Source organism: Pygocentrus nattereri, chromosome 5 (genome assembly GCF_015220715.1).
Source record: "Pygocentrus nattereri isolate fPygNat1 chromosome 5, fPygNat1.pri, whole genome shotgun sequence".
NCBI classification, from domain to species: domain Eukaryota; kingdom Metazoa; phylum Chordata; class Actinopteri; order Characiformes; family Serrasalmidae; genus Pygocentrus; species Pygocentrus nattereri.
In genome coordinates this window covers 32,098,244-32,122,028 of record NC_051215.1, presented here as the reverse complement: position 1 = coordinate 32,122,028, position 23,785 = coordinate 32,098,244, and the positions used below count along the sequence as shown (strand labels likewise).

Sequence of the window (23,785 nt, the reverse complement as noted above, 5' to 3'; positions counted from 1 at the left end):
AATCAGTACCTCTAAATCTGAGACCCTGGTTCTCAGGCGGAAAAGGGTGGAGAGCCCTCTCTGGGTCGGGGATAAGCTCTTGCCTCAAGTGGAGGAGTTTAAGTATCTCAGGGTCTTGTTCACGAGTACAAGGGAGCGGGAGATTGATAGGCTGATTGGTGCTGGGTCAGCAGTGATGCAGGGTCTTTACCGGTCTGTTGTGGTAAAGAAAGAGCTGAGCCACAAGGCAAAGACTATATTGACTATATTGCCCAGCTGGCCTGGGACCGCCTCGGAATCCGCCCCCCCCCCCCCCGGAGAGCTAGTGGAAGCTGGGGAAAGGGAGGTCTGGGCCTCATTGCTTAAGATGCTGGCCCCACGACCCGAACCCTGGAGAAGCGGAAGATGATGGATGGATCTCAACGTTACACTGGCTCACTATTTCTGCATTGGAAGAAATAACAAAAAAAAAAAAAGAGACAATTCACAAGGAAAATATGCTTTAATTCAGCTTGAATGCAGACCACTGACATGGTTTGGACTGTTTCATACAGAGAGCACCAATAACCCAAAACTTGCCACTGTTAGATCAACCCTGCAGAACAGCTCTGTACCTGGCAATGCATCATCCAATCACGAGCAAATTAAACCTTTTCAACAAAGGAGCACAAAGCCAATAGGAGAACCAATTGCAAACATTTGTCCGTCCCATGGTCACAAGACCGTTCCATTGAACTTCAGCACATTTTTCACACGTGATCATAGACAAATGGTTTGTAAGAGAAAGGGTCTGATGCACGCTGGTAGAACTTCATAAATACATTATTTATCTTAATGTTGAAATAATTTTTAGAGGCACTCTTTTGTAAACAGGAGGCTGTGGCCAAAGATTATGCTCAGGATAAACTATAAAGGAAAAGAAACATTTCATTTATCAGTCTGTTTGGTATCATCTGGAATGACACACTCACTCTCATACACGCACCATCCATACACACACACACACACGTTGTGTCCAAAAGTCACAGGAGGACCATTCAGCCAAACACAACACACTGAAACAAACCAAACATGAGTACGCCAGACCACATGCAAACACACACACACACACCTCTGGCCCCCGAGCAGACAAAGAGTGACAGCACTGCAAGCAGGTCAAAGGTCAGTGCCTTCCAGTCTGATCAGATCCAAGCTGAGTCATGTGACTGTTCGGATGACACATTCATAAATAAACAAATCTCCACTTCTCGCCCAATCAGACACTCCATTACCACGGCCTCACGGCGAATTAACTCCTGCCCAACAGAGAACCACAGTGTGACTGGCTGATCGGTGATGAGGGCGGAGCGGATGTGTCCTCCACTGGGGGAAGAGCCTGTGTTCTCACCCCACCGCTCTACATCTGCGTCAGGAAGTGAGCACGGCCATTATCATCAAGGCGACGTGTGAGGATGTCACAACCTGTTTCGGTCACCAAAAGTGTGTGTTCGAACTGGGCAGAGCGTTTACCATCTCGAGTAACTGCTGTCCAACCATCCGGCCATGTTTCATCCTGCCAGCCACCTGCAGAGAGGAGGGAAAAAAATAATAAATAAATAAAAACCAATAAATTAATTGCACTAGTCAGCATTTTGGGAAGAAATAAAAGTGGCCTGCACAAAAGTTATGACACCCCCTGCAGAATGTTAACTGAGTAAATAAATAAACATTGTGCACAAACTGCCCAGCCCCTCCGTTTAATCAGGTCCACTTTGTAGTTCTACAGTTACAGATTGTAGTCCATCAGTTTCTCGGTGTACTTTGCTGGCACCATTTTACCCTGTTCTGCAATAGTCAAGACCTCCACTTGACCTAAACAAAGCAGGTATCATTTGGGTAATGGATCATTCTTGGCACTGCAGTGACACTGATGTGCTGGTGGCATGTAAGTGTGTGTTGTACTGGAATAACTGCTGCAGTTTTTAAACATATTTTTATGAAGTCAGACACAATAGCACATCTATTTCCCACAGTTTATGTCAGTCATCCTCTAGTCCTTCATTAGCGGTCACAGGACAGTGCCTACAGGACGCTGTTGACTGGATATTTTTGGTTGGTGGACAATTCTCATTCCAGCAGGGAATTTAAAAACTGCAGCACTGCTGTGCTTGATCCACTCTTACCAGCTCAATACACACTAACATGCCACCACCACATCAGAGTCACTGCAGTGCTGAGAATAATCCACCACCCAAATAATACCTGCTTTGTGGTGGGTGTCGTGACCATTGAACAACAGGGAAAAGGGGGCTAAAAAGTATGCAGAAAAATAGATGGGCTACAGTCTTTAATTGTAGAACTATAAAGTGCACCTATATGGCAAGTGGAACTTCTATATATATATAAATTAAATGCAGCACTGTTTCAGTGTGAGGAGTGACTCTCTAGAGAGCAGACAGATCAAGTAATATAGATGATGAATAGCTCTATAAAGTCTTCCAGTTGCCTTTATCTAAATGTGTTGTATTCATTCAATTATTATGGGCATCTAAGAACACTTCAAGCCAAGTACACAGCTTTTACACAGCTGTCTAGTTAATTAATGTTGCTTGGATGGGGTCCAAATAAATGGTTTCCTTATACCACCCCATCCAAAACACCTCTCATAAACTGTGATTTTATTTGGGTCTTACCTTCACAGATCATGGGTTCAATAGTGAAGACATGACCAGGCTTCATCACCCCCACGGCTTTATTCTCTAAACACACACAAAAAAAATTGCTGAATAAACGTTTTCGTTGGAAAAGTCCAAATAACTGCATATGCCTCAGGGTGTAATGCTTATTGCCATACACAATCCATTTTCTGTTCTTCTCAAATTAATTATATGTGTGTCTGTATTAGAGTAACGCATGCATTCTCACTTGCGTAGTGTGGAACATTGGGCGCGGTGTGGAAGAGTTTGTGAATGCCATGGCCGCAATAACTCCGCACCACAGAAAATCCATTTGCCTGCGCATGTTTCTGGATGATGTTCCCCAGCTCCCGATAACGGACACCCGGCTTCACTGCAGAAAAAACAGCACACCCCATCAGTGACAGAAAAGCTGTGCATTACTGCAGTGCAGTTCTGACCTCTAGAGGCCACAGTGCACATGTACAGCAGTTATACACAGAGAAAATGTGCCATGGGACAATGTGCAGTGTATGCACAAATGTCAGTTCTCACCAGCATCAATAGCTTGCATTAGGCATTCATATGTGGTCTGCACCAGTCTTTTTGCCCCCTCGTCCACCTCACCCACAAAAAATGTTTCATTTAGGTCTCCATGGTATCCATTGTGGTAAACAGTGATGTCCACTAAAATTAGAGAACTCGGGTTAAAACACAAGCATAAAAAACAACAGTTACTACACAGACAAACAATTCAAGGCAAGTACTGTAAGCTGAACAACAACAAAAATTATTATTTTACACAATCTATTAAGATTCTGTCCCAAACAGAGGGTGGTATAAAGCCAGGAGATAACCTTAAGTAAGTCAATATTTGTGTTCCAATAGGCATGGCGTGACTGTGTGACTGGATGATGTGTGTGCCCTTCTTACAATATAAATCTAGAGTAGCACCTTGCTTAAAGGCACTGTCTATTTTTGAAAACTAGCAGATGTGGGAATATTTTGTGTGTCTGTACCGTTAAGGATGTCACCCTCTTGTAGGGCACGGCGATCTGGTATGCCATGACAGATGACCTCATTGACTGAAGTGCAGCAGGACTTAGGAAAGTTGTAGTAGTTCAGTGGTGATGGGTAGCAGTTCCGTGCTGTGCATGCCTTAAAAATCACAAGTTACATAGGTACTCGAGTAAACAGAGCATGGAGGACTACAACTATACATTGTTATCTGAGTAATCTACCAATTATTCTGATAAATAAGAGACTCAAAGGCCTAACAATAAAAATTGACATAAATGAATAATAAATTATGCACAACTTTGTAAAACATTTTATACAACCCCAATTCCAATGAAGTTGGGACGTTGTTTAAAACAAATAAAAACAGAATACGATGATTTGCAAATCCTTTTCAACCTATATTCAATTGAATACACAATAAAGACAAGATATTTAATGTTCAAACGGATAAACTTTGTTTTTTGCAAATATTCACTCATTTTGAATTTGATGCCTGCAGCACATTCCAAAGAAGTTGGGACAGGGGCATGTTTACCACTGTGTTACATCACCTTTCCTTTTAACAACACTTAATAAGTGTTTGGGAACTGAGGACACTAATTGTTGAAGCTTTGTAGGTGGAATTCTTTCCCATTCTTGCTTGATGTACAACTTCGGTTGCTCAGCAGTCCGGGGATTCCGTTGTCGTATTTTGCGCCACACATTTTCAATGGGAGACAGGTCTGGACTGCAGGCAGGCCAGTCTAGTACCCGCACTCTTTTACTACGAAGCAACGCTGTTGTAACACATGCACAATGTGGCTTGGCATTGTCTTGCTGAAATGAGCAGGGATGTCCCTGAAAAAGACGTTGCTTGGATGGCAGCATATGTTACTCCAAAACCTGTATGTACCTTTCAGCGTTATTGGTGCCTTCACAGATGAGCAAGTTACCCATGCCATGGGCACTAACACACCCCCATACCATCAGAGATGCTGTCTTTTGAACTTTGCCCTGATAACAATCTGGACAGTCCTTTTCTTCTTTGGCCCGGAGGACACAATGTCCATGATTTCCAAAAGCAATTTGAAATGTGGACTCGTCAGACCACAGGACACTTTGCTCACAAAGTGGTGAACCTCATGCCATCCTTGCTTGTGAACGGCTGAGCCTTTCAGGGATGCTCCCTTTATACCCAATCATGACACTCACCTGTTTCCAATTAACCTGTTCACCTATGGAATGTTCCAAACAGGTGGTTTTTGAGCATTTCTCAACTTTCCCAGTCTTTTGCTGCCCCTGTCCCAACTTTTTTGGAACGTGTTGCAGACATCAAATTCAAAATGAGTGAATATTTGCAAAAAAAACAATAAAGTTTATCCATTTGAACATTAAATATCTTGTCTTTGTAGTGTATTCAATTGAATATAGGTTGAAAAGGATTTACAAATCATCATATTGTTTTTATTTATGTTTTACACAACGTTCCAACATTGGAATTGGGGTTGTAAAACAAAATATGAAGCCTCTGAAAAAGTGAGACAAGAGGAAGAATTTAAAATGTGCATTATCAAGGAAACTGCCAGGTAACTACTGCAGATTCTTTAAGAATGTATTAATTGTTTTTAATCAAGTAATCAGGTTTATTGCTAAATTCTGTCAGACCTTACTTGGAACTGATTTTTTATTTTTAATTGCTCTTTTGTCATGTATTTTACTTAGCTTTACTTAACTTAGTCACTGCTTAGCAACCAGACATGTCTTGCTAAATGCCATTGTAAATGCATGGGCATAAACAGGCATGTTTACATGCACAGAGTACAATGTATGGAATATATTTACATGTGTATATTCCTTCACATATTTTGCAATGAGCAATGAAAGTGGTTTACACAAGCTTGCCTCCTCTGCTAACGTTTTTAAAAAGGAAGCTAAATGTTCTGACAGAGCCTAATGTATGAGTAAAGAGAATGTGAGGCAGGAAGGGAGGAAGAGGGAAAAAAAAAAAAGAATTTACCAGATGTACAGCATGATCAATCTCCTCTGTCGTCACTCCAGGTTTCACCATCATTGCAGCAATGTCGAGCACCTCTCGAGCCAGCTAAAAATGAATTACCCAATAGGCAGAAGAGTTAAGAACTGATCCAGTCAAGCTTGATTTTACGCCATCTCTACACTGCTGTATTGTCATGTCCTCAAACTGAGCTTTAGGAATTGGAATAACCTAACTTGGAAAATGCATGTTTGAAATATATAACTTCAAATCCAAACATATCAACACTACGCAACATTTATATAACTGCACCAGGTCCAATATATTTGATTAACTTTCTTGCTACAGGTATGAAGCGCATTGCACTTTACACCTAAAATGCAATAGTGAAGCTTCATACAGGACCAAAACGCTTCAGCTTCCTGTGTAGCAATAACACTGGTTAATCATTTGCACTCAGTGAGTACTCAATTACTCACACAAACAACTGACAACATGCAAAGCTGAAATCAGTTAAAAGACAACAGGCTTTACCTTGCAGACGACTCTCATGCCCTCGATTTCTTCAGCATTGAGGATCTTAATCTGGGACGTCCCTTTAAGAGTCTGCTCTGTCTCGGACATCCCTAAACACCAACAAGAACAGCAGTAAACAAACAGCACATAGTATTACCATTATCACACCATCTCACACACCTGAGAGAACCAGCGATACACACTGACCTGAGATTGTCATCATCATAGCCTTCACATCAGCTACTAGAAGCCAACCACTTTACTGTCACTCACTTTTCCTGTAATCCATGAGGATCTTATATGAAACAACTTCACAATGGCGATACCAGCAGAGTAACAATACCAGCCATGCAAAAACAGACAACAGAGCCATGCTACTACACATTTACGCTATCTTTTTCTCATCCAATCACACTCTCTTTCACACACAAACACAGACAACAAGATATCCTCAATCCTTTCAGAAACGTCTGTAAGACAAGACAGTAGGGCTGCAACAATTAGTTAACTAAATTAGTCAATATTTGCCATTGTTGATTATGGAAAACATGACACATTGTTTATTTCACAGAAAACAAATACCTAATGGTTAGAAGTTGGGCACGCTTATTCTGACAGACTGCAATACACTATAGGAAGTGCTGGGGGTTACATGGCTTCTATTGTTTCACTTCTCCATAAAAGAAATAAGTGCTTGTGACCAGGTGTTAAATTGGGATTATAGGAGACAGTTGGTTTTTCTTTTCATTGGTGTCAAAGTGGGAACAATATTTCTTAATTTACAATTCCATTCTTGAATAATTCACATGGTGCTGAATGAGTTCCCAGCAATTAAATTAATTAACTGCTAAAAGTCAAGTTTAATTTGGTAAAATGCTTCAACTTTCCTAACATCAGGAATTAGCAATAGTAATTTATACACACTATCAGCTAGCTAGGTGCAAATACGTGACTAAGAACACTCAGTTGGCAAAACAGTTGCCTAAATATAATCCTGCAAGGCCTTTAACAGGGTAAATAACAGGCAAATAATTCAGGCCATTTAAAAGTTGAGGCATAATGACTACATTTATTTAGCATGTTAAAATAGCATGAAGGAATCAATATGTACTTACAAGATTACAACAATATGTAAAACGATAAGAGGAGGACATGGCACCTATATATGCAGCAGCAAAAAATAAATTAACTTGGAGAGGTGCGAGACTGTAACAGTATGGGGGTTCTCCAGTGTATCACATAAAATAATTGAATGGAATTTACCAAGATAGTATTTAAAACAATCTACATTTCCATCAACTTACAACACTAATTTCTATTTGCCATTCACACACTAAAGGTACTTGAGCTCCCAATTTAACCCCTGCTTGTCACATAGATGGTACTTTGGCCCTGTCACAATAAACGAGGTCTTCATTCGTGTGTGCTGAAGAGAGACGACACACGGCCATTGAGTGAGGCATTTCTCATTTTGGTGTTCTTTAAGTGCCAGTATTGCAGCCATTAGCAAAACTACATGGATGCAGACTCAGTAGAGGCCTCTTACCCAAAATTCCTCATGACACAAAGATCAATTATAGTGGACGGGTATTGCGGTGTTGACCTGGGGGATGACCGCAGGTTTAAGGGAACTAACTGGTACAGGACCTTTGATTAATAGCAGCAATGCGACTTGAGCAAAGTGAGAAGAAACGGCAGAAGCCAAAACAATTTGACAGCAGGTGTCCAACCTTATCCACAAAGGGCCAGCGTGGCAGCAGGTTTTTGTTCCAAACAATCTTCAGCACACCTGACTTTACTTGTTTAATGAGTTGCATAGAACAGGTATGAAATTCAGTCCCACCCCAATCATCCCCAACCGCTTCAACACTCACCATCCCTGCCTGACCCAACAACTTACCCTCACCATTCCCACAGGCCCAACAGTACCAACACAGTCCACATACTCTTTGTTCATTTTCCCATTCCATAAATGATTTTTAATTTAGGTTGTTTACTAGTTTGCCAGCTTGCTCACTCATGACATATAAATATAACAGAAGACTAGAAATGTAAGAATGACCCTACACTTTTGAACAATTTTTCATCTGCCAGACTTTGTCTAGAGTAAGAGAGACACACTAGAACTTTTAATTTCTTAATTATTTCTCAACATAATATGGCTGAATGGTGCAGCCATTTGAGATGTGTTTTAATAATTTCCACTAGTTTACAACTGTTGGAGCTTGTTAATATATACTTCAACACCATCACCATCTACCATTAAAAAAACTTCATTTTGTTCTGCATGGCTTGTTATTCACAATCCAAACCCTGATTTGATTTTAAATGATTTTTAAAAATCATTTCTAGTATTAGACATTTCAGACTATCCCCATTCTGCAATGTGCAGCCCCTTATCAGCTGGTGTCCATCTTTAAACAATTGACTGTGTGTGCCGCTTTATTGAAATGAAAACCTGCAGCCACAGCGGCTCTCCATGGATCAGATTGGACACCTTGGATTAGACCAGGTAACAGTTCAGTGTAACTGAATAAAGAAATAACTGCTAGTTGCAGCCCTACAACACAGCACCAGCCTGATGAACACATGGGACGACGGGCCTCATACCTGCCAACAAGCCAACTTCTGCTGCTGCAGTGAGCAAGAGAAAAGCTTCAGACACACACCACACACACACCCCGATGCAAATTCACTCCAACATTAGAACCATGTCTCTCTCACACACACACAATCAGCTGGTAAACATACATACACATGTATGCATGACATTAGCACACATACTGTATGGACCAGGCACACAGACAGACACACACACCACTTTCTCCAGCTGGAAATATATACTCTGAATATACTACTCTACATTGAAATGCTTATCTAAAGGCTCAACTGCCAATAGAGCACTAACAAACTAGAAGCCTGGCGCTAAAGAACTTCACCATTACTTACGGGCAGATTCTGCAGCTTCAATTTAGGAGGAAATGAAACATTATTCCATGCAGTGACATGGCTTATGGATCTCATTTTGTATGCTGCATCTAAGCAAGTCAACAATTTCTTATGGAGAGAAAAAATCTCCAAATCTTTGACAAAACTCATCTTTGACTTAACACTGAGTAAAAGCTGCCTTATCTGAATTATGCAATGCACAAGTGATTTATATACTGTCACTGCTATTTTGAATGCTAGTCAAAATGATTTTTCCTCTCGTGTCCAATTGTAAAACTCTACATGACATTGCAGACCTAGGAATGTCAGTGGAAAACAGCTGTTCTGGTATAGTATCTGCCTCAAGTGACAGTACAGTGGAGGTGGGGGGAAACTTTAGAATATGGCACTCAGTTAATATTTTCTAATCTCTCTTTTTTTTTTTAAGAAATGGCACCAATCTGATATACCAGATAATTATCAGGCTGATATGAGGCAAAAAATAACCCTAATTTGGATTTTTGAAAAAAAGAAATCCCACCCAATCTTTTGACAGGTCTAACCTGAAATATCCAGAGGTGGGAAAACACTACATTGCAAGTAACAAGTCGGTCTCAAATCTTGTCTTTTGAGTCCTGAGTGAAGTCCCAAGTCAAGACAATTAAGATGTAATTCAAGTCCCGAGACCGTACCATCAAGTCTGAAGTCAAGTACAGAGTGCTTCACAAGTCATTATGCATTATTCAACAATGACATTTCCACACTGAAAAAGGTAATGCCTGTTAAAGACAGCATATTTGTAGTATGTGACCATAGACTAAAGTTTTTTTTCCTCAATCCTTCAAAATAAATTATAAAATCCATGGAACACGGATAATCATGACAGATTATGTCATAGACTGCACACAGGTACTATTCAATACTTCAGCTTCATGCTAAATGTTGTGCTTGTTCTGCAGAAGCAATTAAAATCATTCAAACAGAAAGCTTGATATCTTCTATGAAACTACCATGAGGAAAATGGCAAGTTTGCCTGGTAATTTTCTCCTCCAAGACTGGAGTGAGTGTTTGCTGACGCGTTGCTTGTTCCTAGCTTATGAAGGCTCACTTAAATTCTCATAAAAAAAAAAAAAATATAGGCACAATCAGTAACACACCCCCAACAACACTGCTCAACATTTAATCAACATCTGACACAGTTCTGTCATGTCTGCGCAAGGAATTAATTCTCATGAAAAACAACTGACTATAAGGAGTCTAGAGTCTTTATGGGTCATTAGGTTTCCAAGTCAAAGTCCGAGTCATAAGTCTTTTTTGATTCTGTCATGCTGAGGCTCAACTCATCAAATTCAAGACTTGAGTCCAAGTCATCTGATTCAAGTCCACACCTCTGGAAATACTGCAATCCCACCCTGGGTGATGTCAGGTTGTTAGCTGTGCGTTTCTTCCTGTGGCTACCCATTTCAATCGTTCATCTTACATTAATCAATTAGAAATCTCTAATTTTAAAGTTCTGTAGTGTTAAAACAGAAAAAAAAACCCATCAGCATTGGACGACAAGGTTCGAATAGTGATATCAGAAAATAAAAAGTGGAAAGACTTCTCTATTAATTTTTCACTAGTCAACTGATATAGGAAAACTAAGATAAAGGGTCAAAATTAGGGAAAACCTCTGATCAGAGTCCAGCACTGGTTTATTTTGCTGTTCAAACAAACCTGATTCATCTGAAAGTTAACATGTTTAGTGTGTTAGAGCAGATAGTTAAAGTTCTCCAGAACAAGTGCTGGACAACCCTGCACTGAGGCATGAGCTGTGCTATGGAAAACACCGAAGTCTCAAGTCTAGTTGTTGGGTTATTTGTTGCTACACCTCTATTTAAATGTATGTATGGGTGTTTTTGCCTCCCCAAAATCATCTTCAGCCTTACCCAGCGGGTGGTCAGCATAGTCCGGTCTCTGGATGCTCCCTGGAACAAGTCTCATGGGTGTCTACGGAAGCAATCACAGTTCAGGTCATTGTTTTTGTGTAGCAGAATGTTTCTTTTAGTCTTAGAGTCAATGTTTTTCCTGTTGTGTTCATACCAGCGGGTAGTGAGGCCGCAGTTTGCCAGTGTAGCGGTACCCAGGCCAGGGGTCTGTGTTGACTTCCTTCTCTACACAGTTCTTTCCCTCATCCTTGGTTTTGTCTTCCTCTGTTCAAACACAAAATAATGAAGAGAGACAAATGGTTACATGTGAGCGGAGGTGGAAAAATACAAGAATTACAACGGAAAATTCCCACATACTTGCTTTCTTGTGGAGCAGTTTGTGAGTACCCCAGCTGCCTTTGAAACATTCCTAAAACACAAATAGGGACAGAGCTCATGATTTCAGGAAAGCAATTCAAATGTTCAGGATTTTAAATCAACAGAGTGAAGAAACCATGACGCACTGAAATCATTACAGTATACAACTGATTTGACAAAACTCGCTGCTAGTGTTTGTGCACATGTATAGATACTGAAGTCTCGCATTCACAGTGCTTTCTTAAAAGCACATGACGCCTTTCTAAATGAACACGAGAAAACATTCATTCATTATTAAGCCTCAAGGCATTTACAGTGCATTATATATTGATGGGTACGTGTTCATCTGCTGGCGCGTTTTAGTTCAACAGGACAGAAATCTTCCAGTTTGGTCAGTTAATACCCTTCTGGTAGTTCAAGACTCAGCAACAGGTGGTCGACACACAACACACGGAGACAAGAAACCAGATAGAGAAGGAATGAGCTGTTCGGCTCGATTCTGAAGGCCCAACACTGTGAGCAATTTATTGCCCTCTTTGCTTTGCGATTCAACAAATCTGATTAGATTTTAAAACGAAGTGTCGTTAGCAGCTGAGCTACGACTCATCCAACAGCAGCACAACACGGTCATTGAGTTTAATATCCATTAACGTTAAACGTCACTCAGTTTGCCCCTGAGCAGACCACCAAAGTGCCTATGTGATTACTGAAGTTTCATTCATTTATTTATCAGGACCACTATATGTTTGTGGCTGCTCGTCCAACATTTATCAGGCTGGCTATCTTGACAGCTTGACTCGAAGCCAATACCGCTAATATCGTGCTGCTGCTGCTGCTGCTGCTGCTGCGCTAGCCGGTGCTGCTAAACTAGCATTTACAAAGCTAGCTGACATTAGCTAGCTAAAACGTTAGCGACCACTTCAGCATCTAATGTGCACATTCCGTGTCGAACCGTTTGCCACATGGTTATAATCTGCATTCAAACACCAGTCCAAGAAGTTTAACTTCAGACTAGGCCGTGCAGCTAACTTTAGCGAAGTGCCTCGTTGAGCTGGCTGCGGATGAAGCCAATTTTAGCAGGCCAGCAGAGAGGCAGCGTGCTAGCTCTCTTAACGTTACCATAAAACCCGCAGAGCTTCTTCGGAATGCTACCTGAGAGCAGAAATATGAGCCTTGTATCCCGAGTTTAATACAGGTAGGACACTGGAGTTTGGCTTCTTTGCTGCAGTCCTCCGTCTCACACTCCCGTGTGACCACCGCCGCCATGCTTTCAGCAGGAGAAGGCCGGTGAAGGGCTGCAGAGGCAGCGATGATCACGTCGAGAGGGAGGGACTGCTGCTGCTTTACCATGTGCTTCCTTAAATGTCCACTGTTTTCTCCTCACTTAGCTGCTGTATGGCTTTCTGTGTCTGAGCTTTTTTGTCACTTTTCTTGGGTGTTAATTTACAGTTTTTGATCACGTACATCATTATTATTTCAACGGTTTTCATTCACTCCACTGCAAGATGCAGCTCTCTGACGCAGAGTTACACTGAGGTTGGAGGTATACAGTCATGGGCAGGTTATTTGTTCACCCGTTGGTCAAAATAAATGCTTTTGTCCATTTTCCAAATGAAAGTAGTAAACACATCCTCTACAGGGAACACATTTCTGCACACATACACAATTACTGTGTAGACACACAGATAGATAGATAGATAGATAGATAGATAGATAGATAGAAAGATAGAAAATGCAGTGTTACAGTAGCAAGACATATAATTGCACATAAACTTACATATATTAGGCAGAAATAAAAAATAGACATAAATTAGGTAATAAAAATAGACATAAGTTGGAGTAAAGTGTTTGGTTAAGTTAAAGATTTAGTAAATTTAACATATTGGAAAAAAACAAATATTAAGGCACATTTAATATGTATTATGATTTTTTCCCAATATGCTTAGTTCAAATAAAGTAATAACATTGTGAAATAAAATTTGCAGATAAATATCTTATCTAAGTTTGTTCAACTTGAATGCAGTATTTACAATTTTCTACACACAAACATGACTTTGAAACTCAAGTGGCTCTGGACTTTATTTTAGAAAGTCTCAGCATTCACAACCCTATTTGCCACCACAGTGGTAGAATGACTAGGTGCATGTTGTTATTGCTGTAACTAATCTGTTTCAGTATCTTTTATCCCATCTGTTAATGGAAAGTACTAGTACCCCGTAGCGTCCGTGGCCAACACCCACTGCCATGCCACTACTGTTTTGGTAACCCTGCTGTGCTATAGGTCCATAAGGCAAATCATTTCTGGTTTGCGGTGGTCCTTTTCTGGTCTCTTTCCAGTGATGGAAGGGTAGTGAGTGGCTCATAAACTGTGCAGAAACTGTCAGTAATTATACAGCTGTGTGCAATAGTTTGGCAGCCCTTGGTTGAATAACACATCCTTCATAGAGAACACACTTCTACACATTTTAATACACAAATACCTTTTATTTGCTGAATTTAACAAATCAGACATAAAATGTTGCCAGTGCAAAAGGACATTTATTTTGTCCATTATGGAAAAATTATGGACAAAATAAATAAAAGAAGTTGTGCACTATAATTTGCAGAAAAATGTAATATTTAAGTTTGTTCCCTGTTGAAGATGTGTTCACTTGTTTTCGCTCAGAAAAAAAAAGATAAATTGCCCAAATTTTGCATTCTATATATATCTAGTATGCAAACCTAGTACCCGATAAAATGATCATTAAAAGATTGCTTTAAATGATCATTTAAAGCAATCTTGCCGAACACCGAGCTTCACAATTTGGAGAGAGTTAGGTGAACCTTGATTTTTGCATGGCTCTGCCCCTGCTTCTCCGACTAAGTGTGACAGTGTTGATCTGCTCTTGGCTGGAGTAATCCTAGCTAATCCCTGCAGGTGTTCTTGTGATCTATGGCATGGTGTTTGGGATTGCCATACTCGCGCTCAACTGCGTTCCTAGGACACCTGTCTCAGAGCTATGCGCACATTGCTATGTGTTCACCTCCTTCTAGGCTTGGCATTTGCTGTCAATGCACAGAATGACACATGTCCATCTTTGTGCACCTGTGCGTTCCACGGACGCAGCAATGGAAAGGGACTCAGGTACAGTTGAATTGGCTTTTGTTCAACCATTCATTCATTATCCCTTCCTTTCCTTAACCTCCTTTTTTACCTTCAGTGTTTTCCTCAACATTACTTTCTCCCCTCTCCCTCCTCCTGTTTTATCCCTGCAGATATTTGCTTTATCCATGTGGAAGTGTATATGACCATATGTCCTTATATGACATTCCCATCAGAGAACAATGTGTGTGTGTGTGTATGTGTTTTGCTACTTCTGAACATGAGCTGCGAGAAAGATTTGTATTTTTTTATTTGTGTGCTGCAATCAGGTGTCAGCAGCCAATAACAGTAGGTGTTGGGCACAGTCCATAAAGCTTTTAGCCAAATTAATCTCATTAGTTAATTTGCTCCTGCTTAACTGCAGCGGTGACCATCAGTCAGTGTTAGTCTGTCACTCTTGTTTTTTTTCAGGACTGTACTGTGTAAGAATCCTTCCTTGACAGCAATCCCAGTCAACTTGCCCTCTGACACAGTGAAGTTCCGTCTGGAGCGCACTTCTGTTTCTCGGGTCTTCAGGGGGGCCTTTTCAACCTTGCCAGGCCTTGTATATCTCTGGCTTACCTACAACTCCATCACCATTGTCCACCCACGGAGCTTCACAAACCTCACGTTCCTCCATGAGTTACGATTGGACGGGAATCTTCTGTCCACCTTCCCCTGGGAGGCCCTCAGGGACACACCCCGTCTCCGAACACTCGGGCTGCACAACAACCGCCTGTCACGAGTCCCTCCTCAAGCTGCACGTTTCCTTGGCAACATTACCTACCTGGACCTGTCAAGCAACAGGCTGAGTACGCTGCCAAATGAACTGACCACTCTCTGGCCTCTTACTACTCAAAGTGAACCCCAGCGCTCAATGGTACTAGGTAAGGTAAAGGCAAATAATTAACAGTAAATGGATAATCATTAAATCTTAAGAAATATATGAGCTAGATTAGTGATGTCATTTGTCTTTAAAATTTGACTGGCTGATTTCTGTGAAAGTAAGGGTTTTGGTAATCTCCCCAGATTACACTGTATGGCCAAAAGTTTGTGGACACAGGATCATCACACCTGTACGAGCCTGTTTGACATTTAATTTCCATTAAATAATTTCCATTTAAAAGACCATTAGTATTAATATTTGGTTGCCCTGCTTTTGTGGTTATTATGGCCTCCACTCTTCTGGGATGGCCTTCCAAGAGAGCTTGGCTCGTTCCAATTGTCATGATTGGCCCCTCCCAGTCCTGTCCATGTGTTGTGTTTTGGTTTGGCCCAAGTGTTTTTGTTTTGGTTTAGTCCAGCCCCCTCGTTTCATGACTCCACCCCTGATTGTCTCCACCTGTTTCCCACTTGTCCCTCGTTTACCTTGTGTTATTTAAGCCCTGTGCTTTGGTCTTTGTTCTGGTTATACTGTGTGTTATAGGATTGTGTTGTTTGATGGAAGTGTTTGACATTGTTTTGTGTTTGTTTCTTCTGGCCTCTGTCTGTTTGTGTTTCGTCTGTTCCTGTGTCTGTTCCTGTGTCTGGTGCTGTGTCTTCTGTTCCCACTTCTGTGCCTGTGCCCATGGTTCCTGTTGTTCCCTCTCCTGTCTCTGTGCCTTTGTCATGCTTGGCTTCTCCCACTTCTCCATGTGCTCCTGTTGTATTTATTTCCCAGTCCTGTCCATGTGCTTTTGTTTTGGGTTTCAGTCCTGCCCTCTTGTTTCATGAATCCACCCCTGATTGTTTCCACCTGTCCCTCGTTCACCCTCATGTATTTAAGTCCTGTGTTTGCCGTTTGTTTTCGCTGGTCTTTGTTTGATATGCAAGATGCTCTTGATTGTTGATCCTGTTCATTTTGTCATGTCGGTCCCTCCTCTTGTGTTGGCTATATGAACTTGAACCGTTCTGACCATGACCCTGGATTTGCCCTTAATAAACATCGCTTGTCTCTGCATATGCGTCCGCCTCCTTGCTCCCTGCTGTTACACCAATTCATCCTAAATTTTTCTAGAGAGGTTGAGGTCAGGGCTGAGAGCAGGCTGTTGAAGTTCCTCCACACCAAAATTGTCAAATCATTAAATCATACTTTTATGGATCTTGAAGGAAAGGGCCTTTCCCAAACTTTTGCCATAAAGTTGGAAGTGAGTAATTGTCTAACAAAACAGCACCAGACCATTATCCCTCCTCAACTGTACTGCTGGGGCTCTGCGTTCTCATAGGTAGTGTCTTCTGGCATCCACCAAACCCAAATTCATGTGTCAGACTGCTAGACAACACAATTTCACTGCTTCCAGTGGTGGTGTGCTTTCCACCAATTCAGCTGACACTAGGCACTGTTCATATTGGTCTTAGGTTTGTGTGCAGCTAATATTCCTGATGCACACCTCTTGTGCTGATGTTGTTTCTAGAGGCAGTTTGGAACTGCCTACCCTCTGTTGACCACCCTCTGTTGCATCACTCACTACAATGTGCTGTGCACTTTAGCACTTGGCCTTGTGGCCTTGTTTTGTCCTGTTCTTGCTCCTAGGCGCTTCCAGTTTATAATAACACAGAGTTGAAAATGGTAGATATAAAAGGGCAGATGTTTTACAAACTGACAAACATGGCATCCTATTACAGAGCCCTGTTTAAAGCCACTGAGTTCTTCATTTTGATCTATTCTACTGCCAGTGTTTGTGGAGATTGCATGGCTATGTGCTTGATTTTATGCACCTGTTAGCAATGGATGTAGCTGAAACACATGAACTGAATAATTAGGAGGGCCATATAATGCACCCCAGAAGACTATTCGCTCCAGAATTGGTATTTGCTAGACATGCAGATTAAAATTAAAATTTCATTTGTAATTACCTAAATTACCGCACTTCTGTAGGTAAAACTAATCAAGTTTTTATTCGTAGTCTATGTCCTGTATAGTTGGCTGACAGCCATCACAACCCCATCATAGATTAACCATTAATATTAGTGGCTATGAGACCATTTCTTGGGTTGATAAAATGTTAAAGGGGTTGACCTTGAGAGGTGAAGTTAATTGAAATAACAAGAAAAACTAAGAACATCTCAAACCTTTTGACATGGCATCCCATTGGTTGAGTTATGTTCACTCCAGCAGGGAGTAAGAAATAATAAGAAACTTTATAAAGCCTTTATCAAGTAAAAATTAATTATTTATTTCATTCATGTATTTGTCCATTTATTCATACATCTATTCATAATCTTTATTTTCAGAAGAAAGTCTGTTAGAAAACTGTAACTTTGTAATTTATTGCTGTAATTTTCCATGGGATTCTGTGTCACAAATCACAAATCCAATAAAAGAGTTTTTGCACCCACCGAAAATTAATTCCATATGTGAACGCAGGTTATTTCACCTAACCATTTCTGGCAATCTGTATTTACATTCAGTGATATACAGAGAAAAAAACGAACGTAAAATGTCCTCAATATTTATTAGAAAGTTAATTACCTTTAATTTAGATAGAGAACCAGGTATTTATATTAGAAACGTGTGAAAAAAAGGACAGCTGAGTTCAAAGTCATGTAAAACCTACAACACTAAATATTTTATTGACATCTCAGCCATAAAAGGAAGGAAGCACTCTCTCAGATAGTTCAATCATATTATCAACAGGGGCAATGTTTTTTACTTTCTCAGCCAAAAAACAACAAACAAAACTAAAATAACTAGGTGAAGTGAAATAAAGAGTATCACATTTAGTTGTCCTTTCACTTTCTCCAGAATGTAACATCATCTCAGACTGACCCCAACTAAAGACCCCATAAAATATTTAATGGGGAAATTCTGGAACGCAGCAGGACTGCTGCTCTGATCAGATTCCATAGATAATAGCCAGGTTTTTTCCCAGCGGTATACCTTTCTTTTTCTTTTTTTTTAACCATAAAAGAACATTTGTGTAGGTCTGTAACCTACAACCATTTTCCTTTGGTAGAGGTGATTTAGGTGAGGAGGATCCTACTTTTTTTTTTTAGCATTTTTATAGCCATTTTTTATAGCCATTCTCATGCTGAGACGTGAGTAAAAGTAGTTTTGGTTCTAATACCTGCATCAGTATAAGAAAGATTTTGTTACAGTCTTATAGACCACAAGAGTTTTATTTCTTTTTATGATATACAGTATTAGGAGTGGGGAAACATCAGTGCTGTAAAGGTTTACCAGAGAAATACATTTGTTTTCCTTTGTACATCAACTAAACTGTTTCCCCAAAAATTCTGTTTTCCAAAACTGTTACAACTGTATACAGTTGTGTTCAAAATTATTCAACCCTCACTGCAGTAAAGTGTTTTAGCATGTTTGACATTTGTGTTTTATCTTGTTCACAATCAGATCAAATCAGGACTTGTATAATAGACAAATGCAACTTGAATTACAACAATATTTTTTCTAATATGCCAACAAATGTCCTTTTTGTGATTTCCTCATTAACAAAATTATTCAACCCCTTAGTCACATACATCATTAGTACTTAGTACAACTCCCTTTGGCAGTAATAACGTCCTTCAGACGTGAAACATAGCTTGACAAGTTTCTTGCAATTTGCATTTTTCTATTGTACAAGTCCTTATTTGATCTGAATGTGAACAAGAAATAAATAAAAAAATAAATGTCAAACTTGCTAAAACACTTTACTGCAGTAGGGGGTTGAATAATTTTAACACAATTGTATATAGATTCATGGAATTAAACTCTTTATTATGATATTCTAGGCAAGTACACTATGTGGCCAAAGGTATGTGGACACTTGATCATAACATCTGTATGAGCTTTTTGGACATCCATGTCCAGAAACATGGCCATTCATTTGGAGCTGTTTGCTTGATTTTATACACCTATTGGTGCTAGGTGTGGCTGAAACACCTTAGCACAATAGTTAGAAGGGGTGTTCACACACATTTGGCCATATATTGTAGGTTCAAGCCTGCCTTTTAAGTGTATTTAGTAGCAGCAGTTGGCAAAAGAGTTAGTGGAACATATTTATACAGACTTCAAACTGAATAAAAACCCTCTCATGACACAGGTCTGCTGTAAGAAAACATACTTGATGTGGCTATTTCAACTGCTTCAGTGGCAACATACAGTATCTGTCTATGTAAACTAGGCTAGCCACCTACGCAGTAGGGCGCTTTGTAATAACCTTGGATGTAATACTACAGTGGAAAAAAACAACAGGGTCGAAACAAAAGGAAACTGCAGGAAAAACATACCTGCATAAATGTGAAGAGAGGATGACATCCCACTTCACAAACCAGTGTATTTGTCTTTGGCCTCTCAGTGTGGTTATAGTTCAATAAAATTCACAAAGATTATAATAAATATTGATTTTTCAATTCAAAATATAGCTTCATGTTCCAGTCACATAAACCAAAATGCTAGAGCTTTGGTCTAATTTGTTTAATCTCTGAGTAAATCTTATAGCATTAGTCCAAATTTGATTGTTCTTATTCAATAGCTTGGCTGTGTATGTAATTTGATTTCCACTCTCAGGTCTGCAGGATAACCCCTGGCTTTGTGACTGCAGACTGTCCATTTTGCTGGACATCAGTAAGGCCCCAGAATCTTCTCTAGTTCTGTTGGATCGGTTCCTTACATGTATTGGCCCTCCCGACTTAGCTGGAGTTCCCTTCCAGAGCGTGGATCTGCCACGCTGCCGCCGGCCCTCAGTGCTGACCTCTTCCACAAAGGTCACAACCTTACTGGGGAGCAACGTCCTGCTGCGCTGTGATGCCAGAGGATACCCTACCCCTGCTCTCATCTGGATCAAATCAGCTAGACCTAATCTCTATAACACAGGTCTCTGCCACACACATGCTCACCCACATGTGTTTTGTGTATTATGTTTTATTGATAATTAACTGCATGTTTTTTTATTTTTCAGCTTGTTGCAGGCAGATTGAAAATGTGGAAAACGAGAAACTACCAAGAAAACTGCCAAGCTGTGAGTAGCTCGCTTTCTACCATACATCATTTGAAAGCATGTGAATTATGATGAATGCAGCAGGCCTGGGTGGTTGGGGGATATAACTGGATATCTATGATGACTGACAGGTAAAACAATATAATTACCAAACAAAGTGGCATGTGGCATATTAGGAAAGAGAACTGATGGATAACTGTGTCTGGAAAGTTACGCCTGTGTAAAATGCTAAGTGTTTTGCCTGTCCCGGTGTTTGTCAAGTTGTTCATTATGAAAATATAATACTTCTTGGTTTCTCACAGGCATCTATAGCTGAATTCCAAAATGATTCCACTATAACAAATCCTTCTGTTTTTAATAACCCATAAGCCGCAAGGGCTCGACTATGGGCCCACATTCCTCACTCTCATAATAGCTGAATCATAAGCCCTCAGGTTAATGTGTATAGCATGTCAACATGGCTTTGGAACTCATTCATTTACAGCATGTGTTGCAGTCTGAGGTTTCTCCAGCAGGGGGTGATGTTAGTATGCAGGTTGCCATAAGCCCACAACAGAAGGAGCCTGTAAGCTTTTCATGAAATTAATGATAAAAAACATATAAGTTGAAAATAGAAGCCAAGCTGCAGCCAAGGGTGAGGTAATATTACCAACAAAATATTGCTTATTATTTGTATTATTCTTTAAGCCTAGAATATAAAGTATACAGAGGATAAAGATATTTATGTGTTTATAATGTCAAAACCTAATTTTTCAATTTTTATGCCATATAAAAACACTATATATACTATACATTTTATGCAGAATGTAGAAATGGTCCACAATTACTTACAATAAAATCGTGCTAAATTACATTAAAGTTAAGAATGTGTTTAGTTCTACCGACTTGCCATTTCAAAATATTATAGTTTAGTCATTTATACCTTCATATATATAAGCTGTAACACTGTCAATGTCACGCCAAAATGTGGTTATATTCTTACTCCACTTTTTTGCAAGCACTGTCCTGCTCTATCACTCAAATGACAAAGTGTCCCAGAAGAATCTGACAAGTTCCATTCCTCTGCATGTAGTTGCGCAGGAGTCTCCTCGTAAAGGACTACGCTGGTCAGTGATCAGCCTGAATGGGATATCATATAAAGATGCTGGAGAGTACCGCTGCAGGGCTCAGAACATGGCTGGCACGTCAGAGGCCATCATCAGTCTGAATGTGATTGGAGTCATCAATGGAAATTCAGATTCCAAAAAAACAGCTGCGCCCAAATCTCCTTTAAAGCAGCCTCTCTCTGAAAGGAAGCCCAGCCAACGACTCCAAAAGACCCCCAGCTTATTCCCTAAACATGTCACTGGAGGCCTGCTCTCCACTCCTAAGAGAATCCTGACCACCCCTAAAGCCAACAGGAACAAGATGAAGAGAGACAGGACTGGAAGACCGAGCTTGCCACAAAGCTGATTATCCAAACCGAACAGGCCAAGCAGCTCACATCCAATTCCAATCAAATGCAACACAGCCAAACCAGACTTCACCTTAAAAAATCATCTGAATTACTTGGTTGTTCTCAAAATAAACCCCTGTTGAGGACAGTATTGTTTCTGAACACTGTGTATTTGCCGTTTCTTTTCATTCACATGTACAGCATTGACCTCTCGAGGGCGTCCTTTAGTCATAGCCAGATGATGGGATAAAACAAAGAATTACTGCTTTGAAGAATGAAAGAAGACATTTAATGCGCTTATTAAAAAATACATTTTTTTATGTGTATATAAACACACTGCCATTGTACAGCATTTTTACCACTGATTATAGCTTCTGTTTAAAACATAGTCTACTGCATTCAAACACAGCAAATGACATATAGTTTAATGAGCATTTTTAAAAACATGACAGAATAACTTAATTTCTTCATGAGCAAATACAGTATGAACATAATTATACAGCATTTGGCCACTAATTATAGCTTCACTCTTGTTAAATGCTTGAATGCACAGGTATCCCTGAACCGTATCCTCTCTCTCCATCCTTTAATTATGAGTCTCTGTACATGAGAGGAATACAACTGCTACAAGCTAGACTGCTGCAGTGAGAAAACATGCTATGTCTGTCTGTAGACTTGGAGTAGTCGAGTGAGTCTAGCATTCTGTCTGTCTGACTGTCATTTATTTCGCCCTGTCACATCTTAGAGAGTAAAGGTTAGATGACGTTGCACTTCTGAGGCAGATATCTCTTCTCCACATCTACACCCTGCTATAAAGATCCACAGATTGATTTCAGCGTGCAATTATGGAAAACAATAATTATAAATAATTACATTGGTGTGTTTGGTGTTTGAGGTAGTTGGCAGTGTGTGTTCTTTACAAGATGCAATATAAAATACAAGATCTAAAGATTGTGGTCTGCATGTTGCTCATGCAGTGTGCATGTGTTTAAAGTCGGATAAAACTTACTGTTGTCAGATTCGTCTTTTTACACTACTTACTTTTTTTCACCTTTTAAGGTAATTTTTCCTCACTGGAGGGTTGTCCAAGTTTTTGAAAAAAATGGAATATGCTAAAACACTGCATGGAATGATTCCAGGGATTAATCTGAAGTATGGCAAAGTGGGGAAAGTGGAGGTTCTGTGTGCTGTAGTGAAAAAACGTTACATGCCATCACACTTCCAAGAAACCTTCGTCATAGTAGCGCCCATTCTGAAGCTCAGCAGGGTGGATCTCGTGAAAGAAAGTTACACGCCACCTGCAACAAGTTAGTTATTTTCTGTTGACAATTATTCAGAGGAATAACATGATTTAATGTGGTAGAATATTGCTGATCATTCAGAATTTTTATTGTTGACACATAAATTGTTGTGAGGGGAGAATAAACCTCCACCTCCCATATAGCAGAGTGTTCAGATCCTTATTCCAGAATAAGTCTTTTGGGTCCATAAAGCACACAAAATAAAAGTGACTGAACTTCCCCTCATGCCGAATTGCCTTTCAGCTGACATAATATTGGCTTCTTTCACAATTTTAATGGAAACACATTAACTGTTCTTTGACTTGATATATATGAGAAATTAGCTTTAGCTTTTACATTGAGTTTTCATATATTCCAGTTTGACTTGAATTTCTTTTACCTTAGTGTAGTGGGTTTATTTATTGTGAATATAATACATTTTCTCTGTTTTAGCCTAGTAAGCGATGCATTATTATTTTTATTATTGTTGTTATTATTATTACCCAATAATTGTTTTGCTGGTAAGCTCAGCTCAAATCCCAGGAGTGTGATAAACCTGTAAGTGATGCAAGTTGGACAAACTGCAATTGACAGGAATCACGATGGAGACATAATGAAGGAGTTCACCAGAGATTACTATTTACAAGAGGTCCTAACAGCAACTGCTTTCTACCTTG

At 40.0% G+C, this 23,785-nt stretch overlaps 2 protein-coding genes across 3 annotated transcripts; one reads left to right on the top strand and one right to left on the bottom strand.

The window, feature by feature from the left end:
* Positions 1 to 462: 462 nt before the first annotated feature.
* On the bottom strand, positions 463 to 12,697 carry metap1 (methionyl aminopeptidase 1). Of its 2 annotated transcripts, XM_037538791.1 has the most exons (12): positions 12,507 to 12,697; positions 11,355 to 11,406; positions 11,152 to 11,261; positions 10,998 to 11,058; positions 8,752 to 8,775; positions 6,160 to 6,251; positions 5,650 to 5,733; positions 3,653 to 3,791; positions 3,189 to 3,320; positions 2,884 to 3,027; positions 2,652 to 2,717; positions 463 to 1,542 (listed from the first exon to the last, which is right to left on the bottom strand). In XM_037538791.1, exons 1-12 carry the CDS (start codon positions 12,618 to 12,620, stop codon positions 1,376 to 1,378), a joined length of 1,185 nt encoding a protein of 394 aa, XP_037394688.1. In that variant the 5' UTR covers positions 12,621 to 12,697; the 3' UTR covers positions 463 to 1,375. The 2 variants fall into 2 exon arrangements, with proteins under 2 accessions (XP_037394688.1, XP_017545969.2); XM_017690480.2 differs by lacking the exon at positions 8,752 to 8,775 and having other exon boundaries at positions 12,507 to 12,696.
* A 1,586-nt stretch (positions 12,698 to 14,283) lies between these two features.
* lrit3b (leucine-rich repeat, immunoglobulin-like and transmembrane domains 3b) lies at positions 14,284 to 22,055 on the top strand. The gene is made up of 5 exons (XM_017690481.2): positions 14,284 to 14,478; positions 14,908 to 15,362; positions 19,964 to 20,269; positions 20,355 to 20,414; positions 21,466 to 22,055. The coding sequence occupies exons 1-5, from the start codon at positions 14,354 to 14,356 to the stop codon at positions 21,843 to 21,845; spliced, it is 1,326 nt and encodes a 441-aa protein (XP_017545970.1). The 5' UTR covers positions 14,284 to 14,353; the 3' UTR covers positions 21,846 to 22,055.
* Positions 22,056 to 23,785: the final 1,730 nt, after the last annotated feature.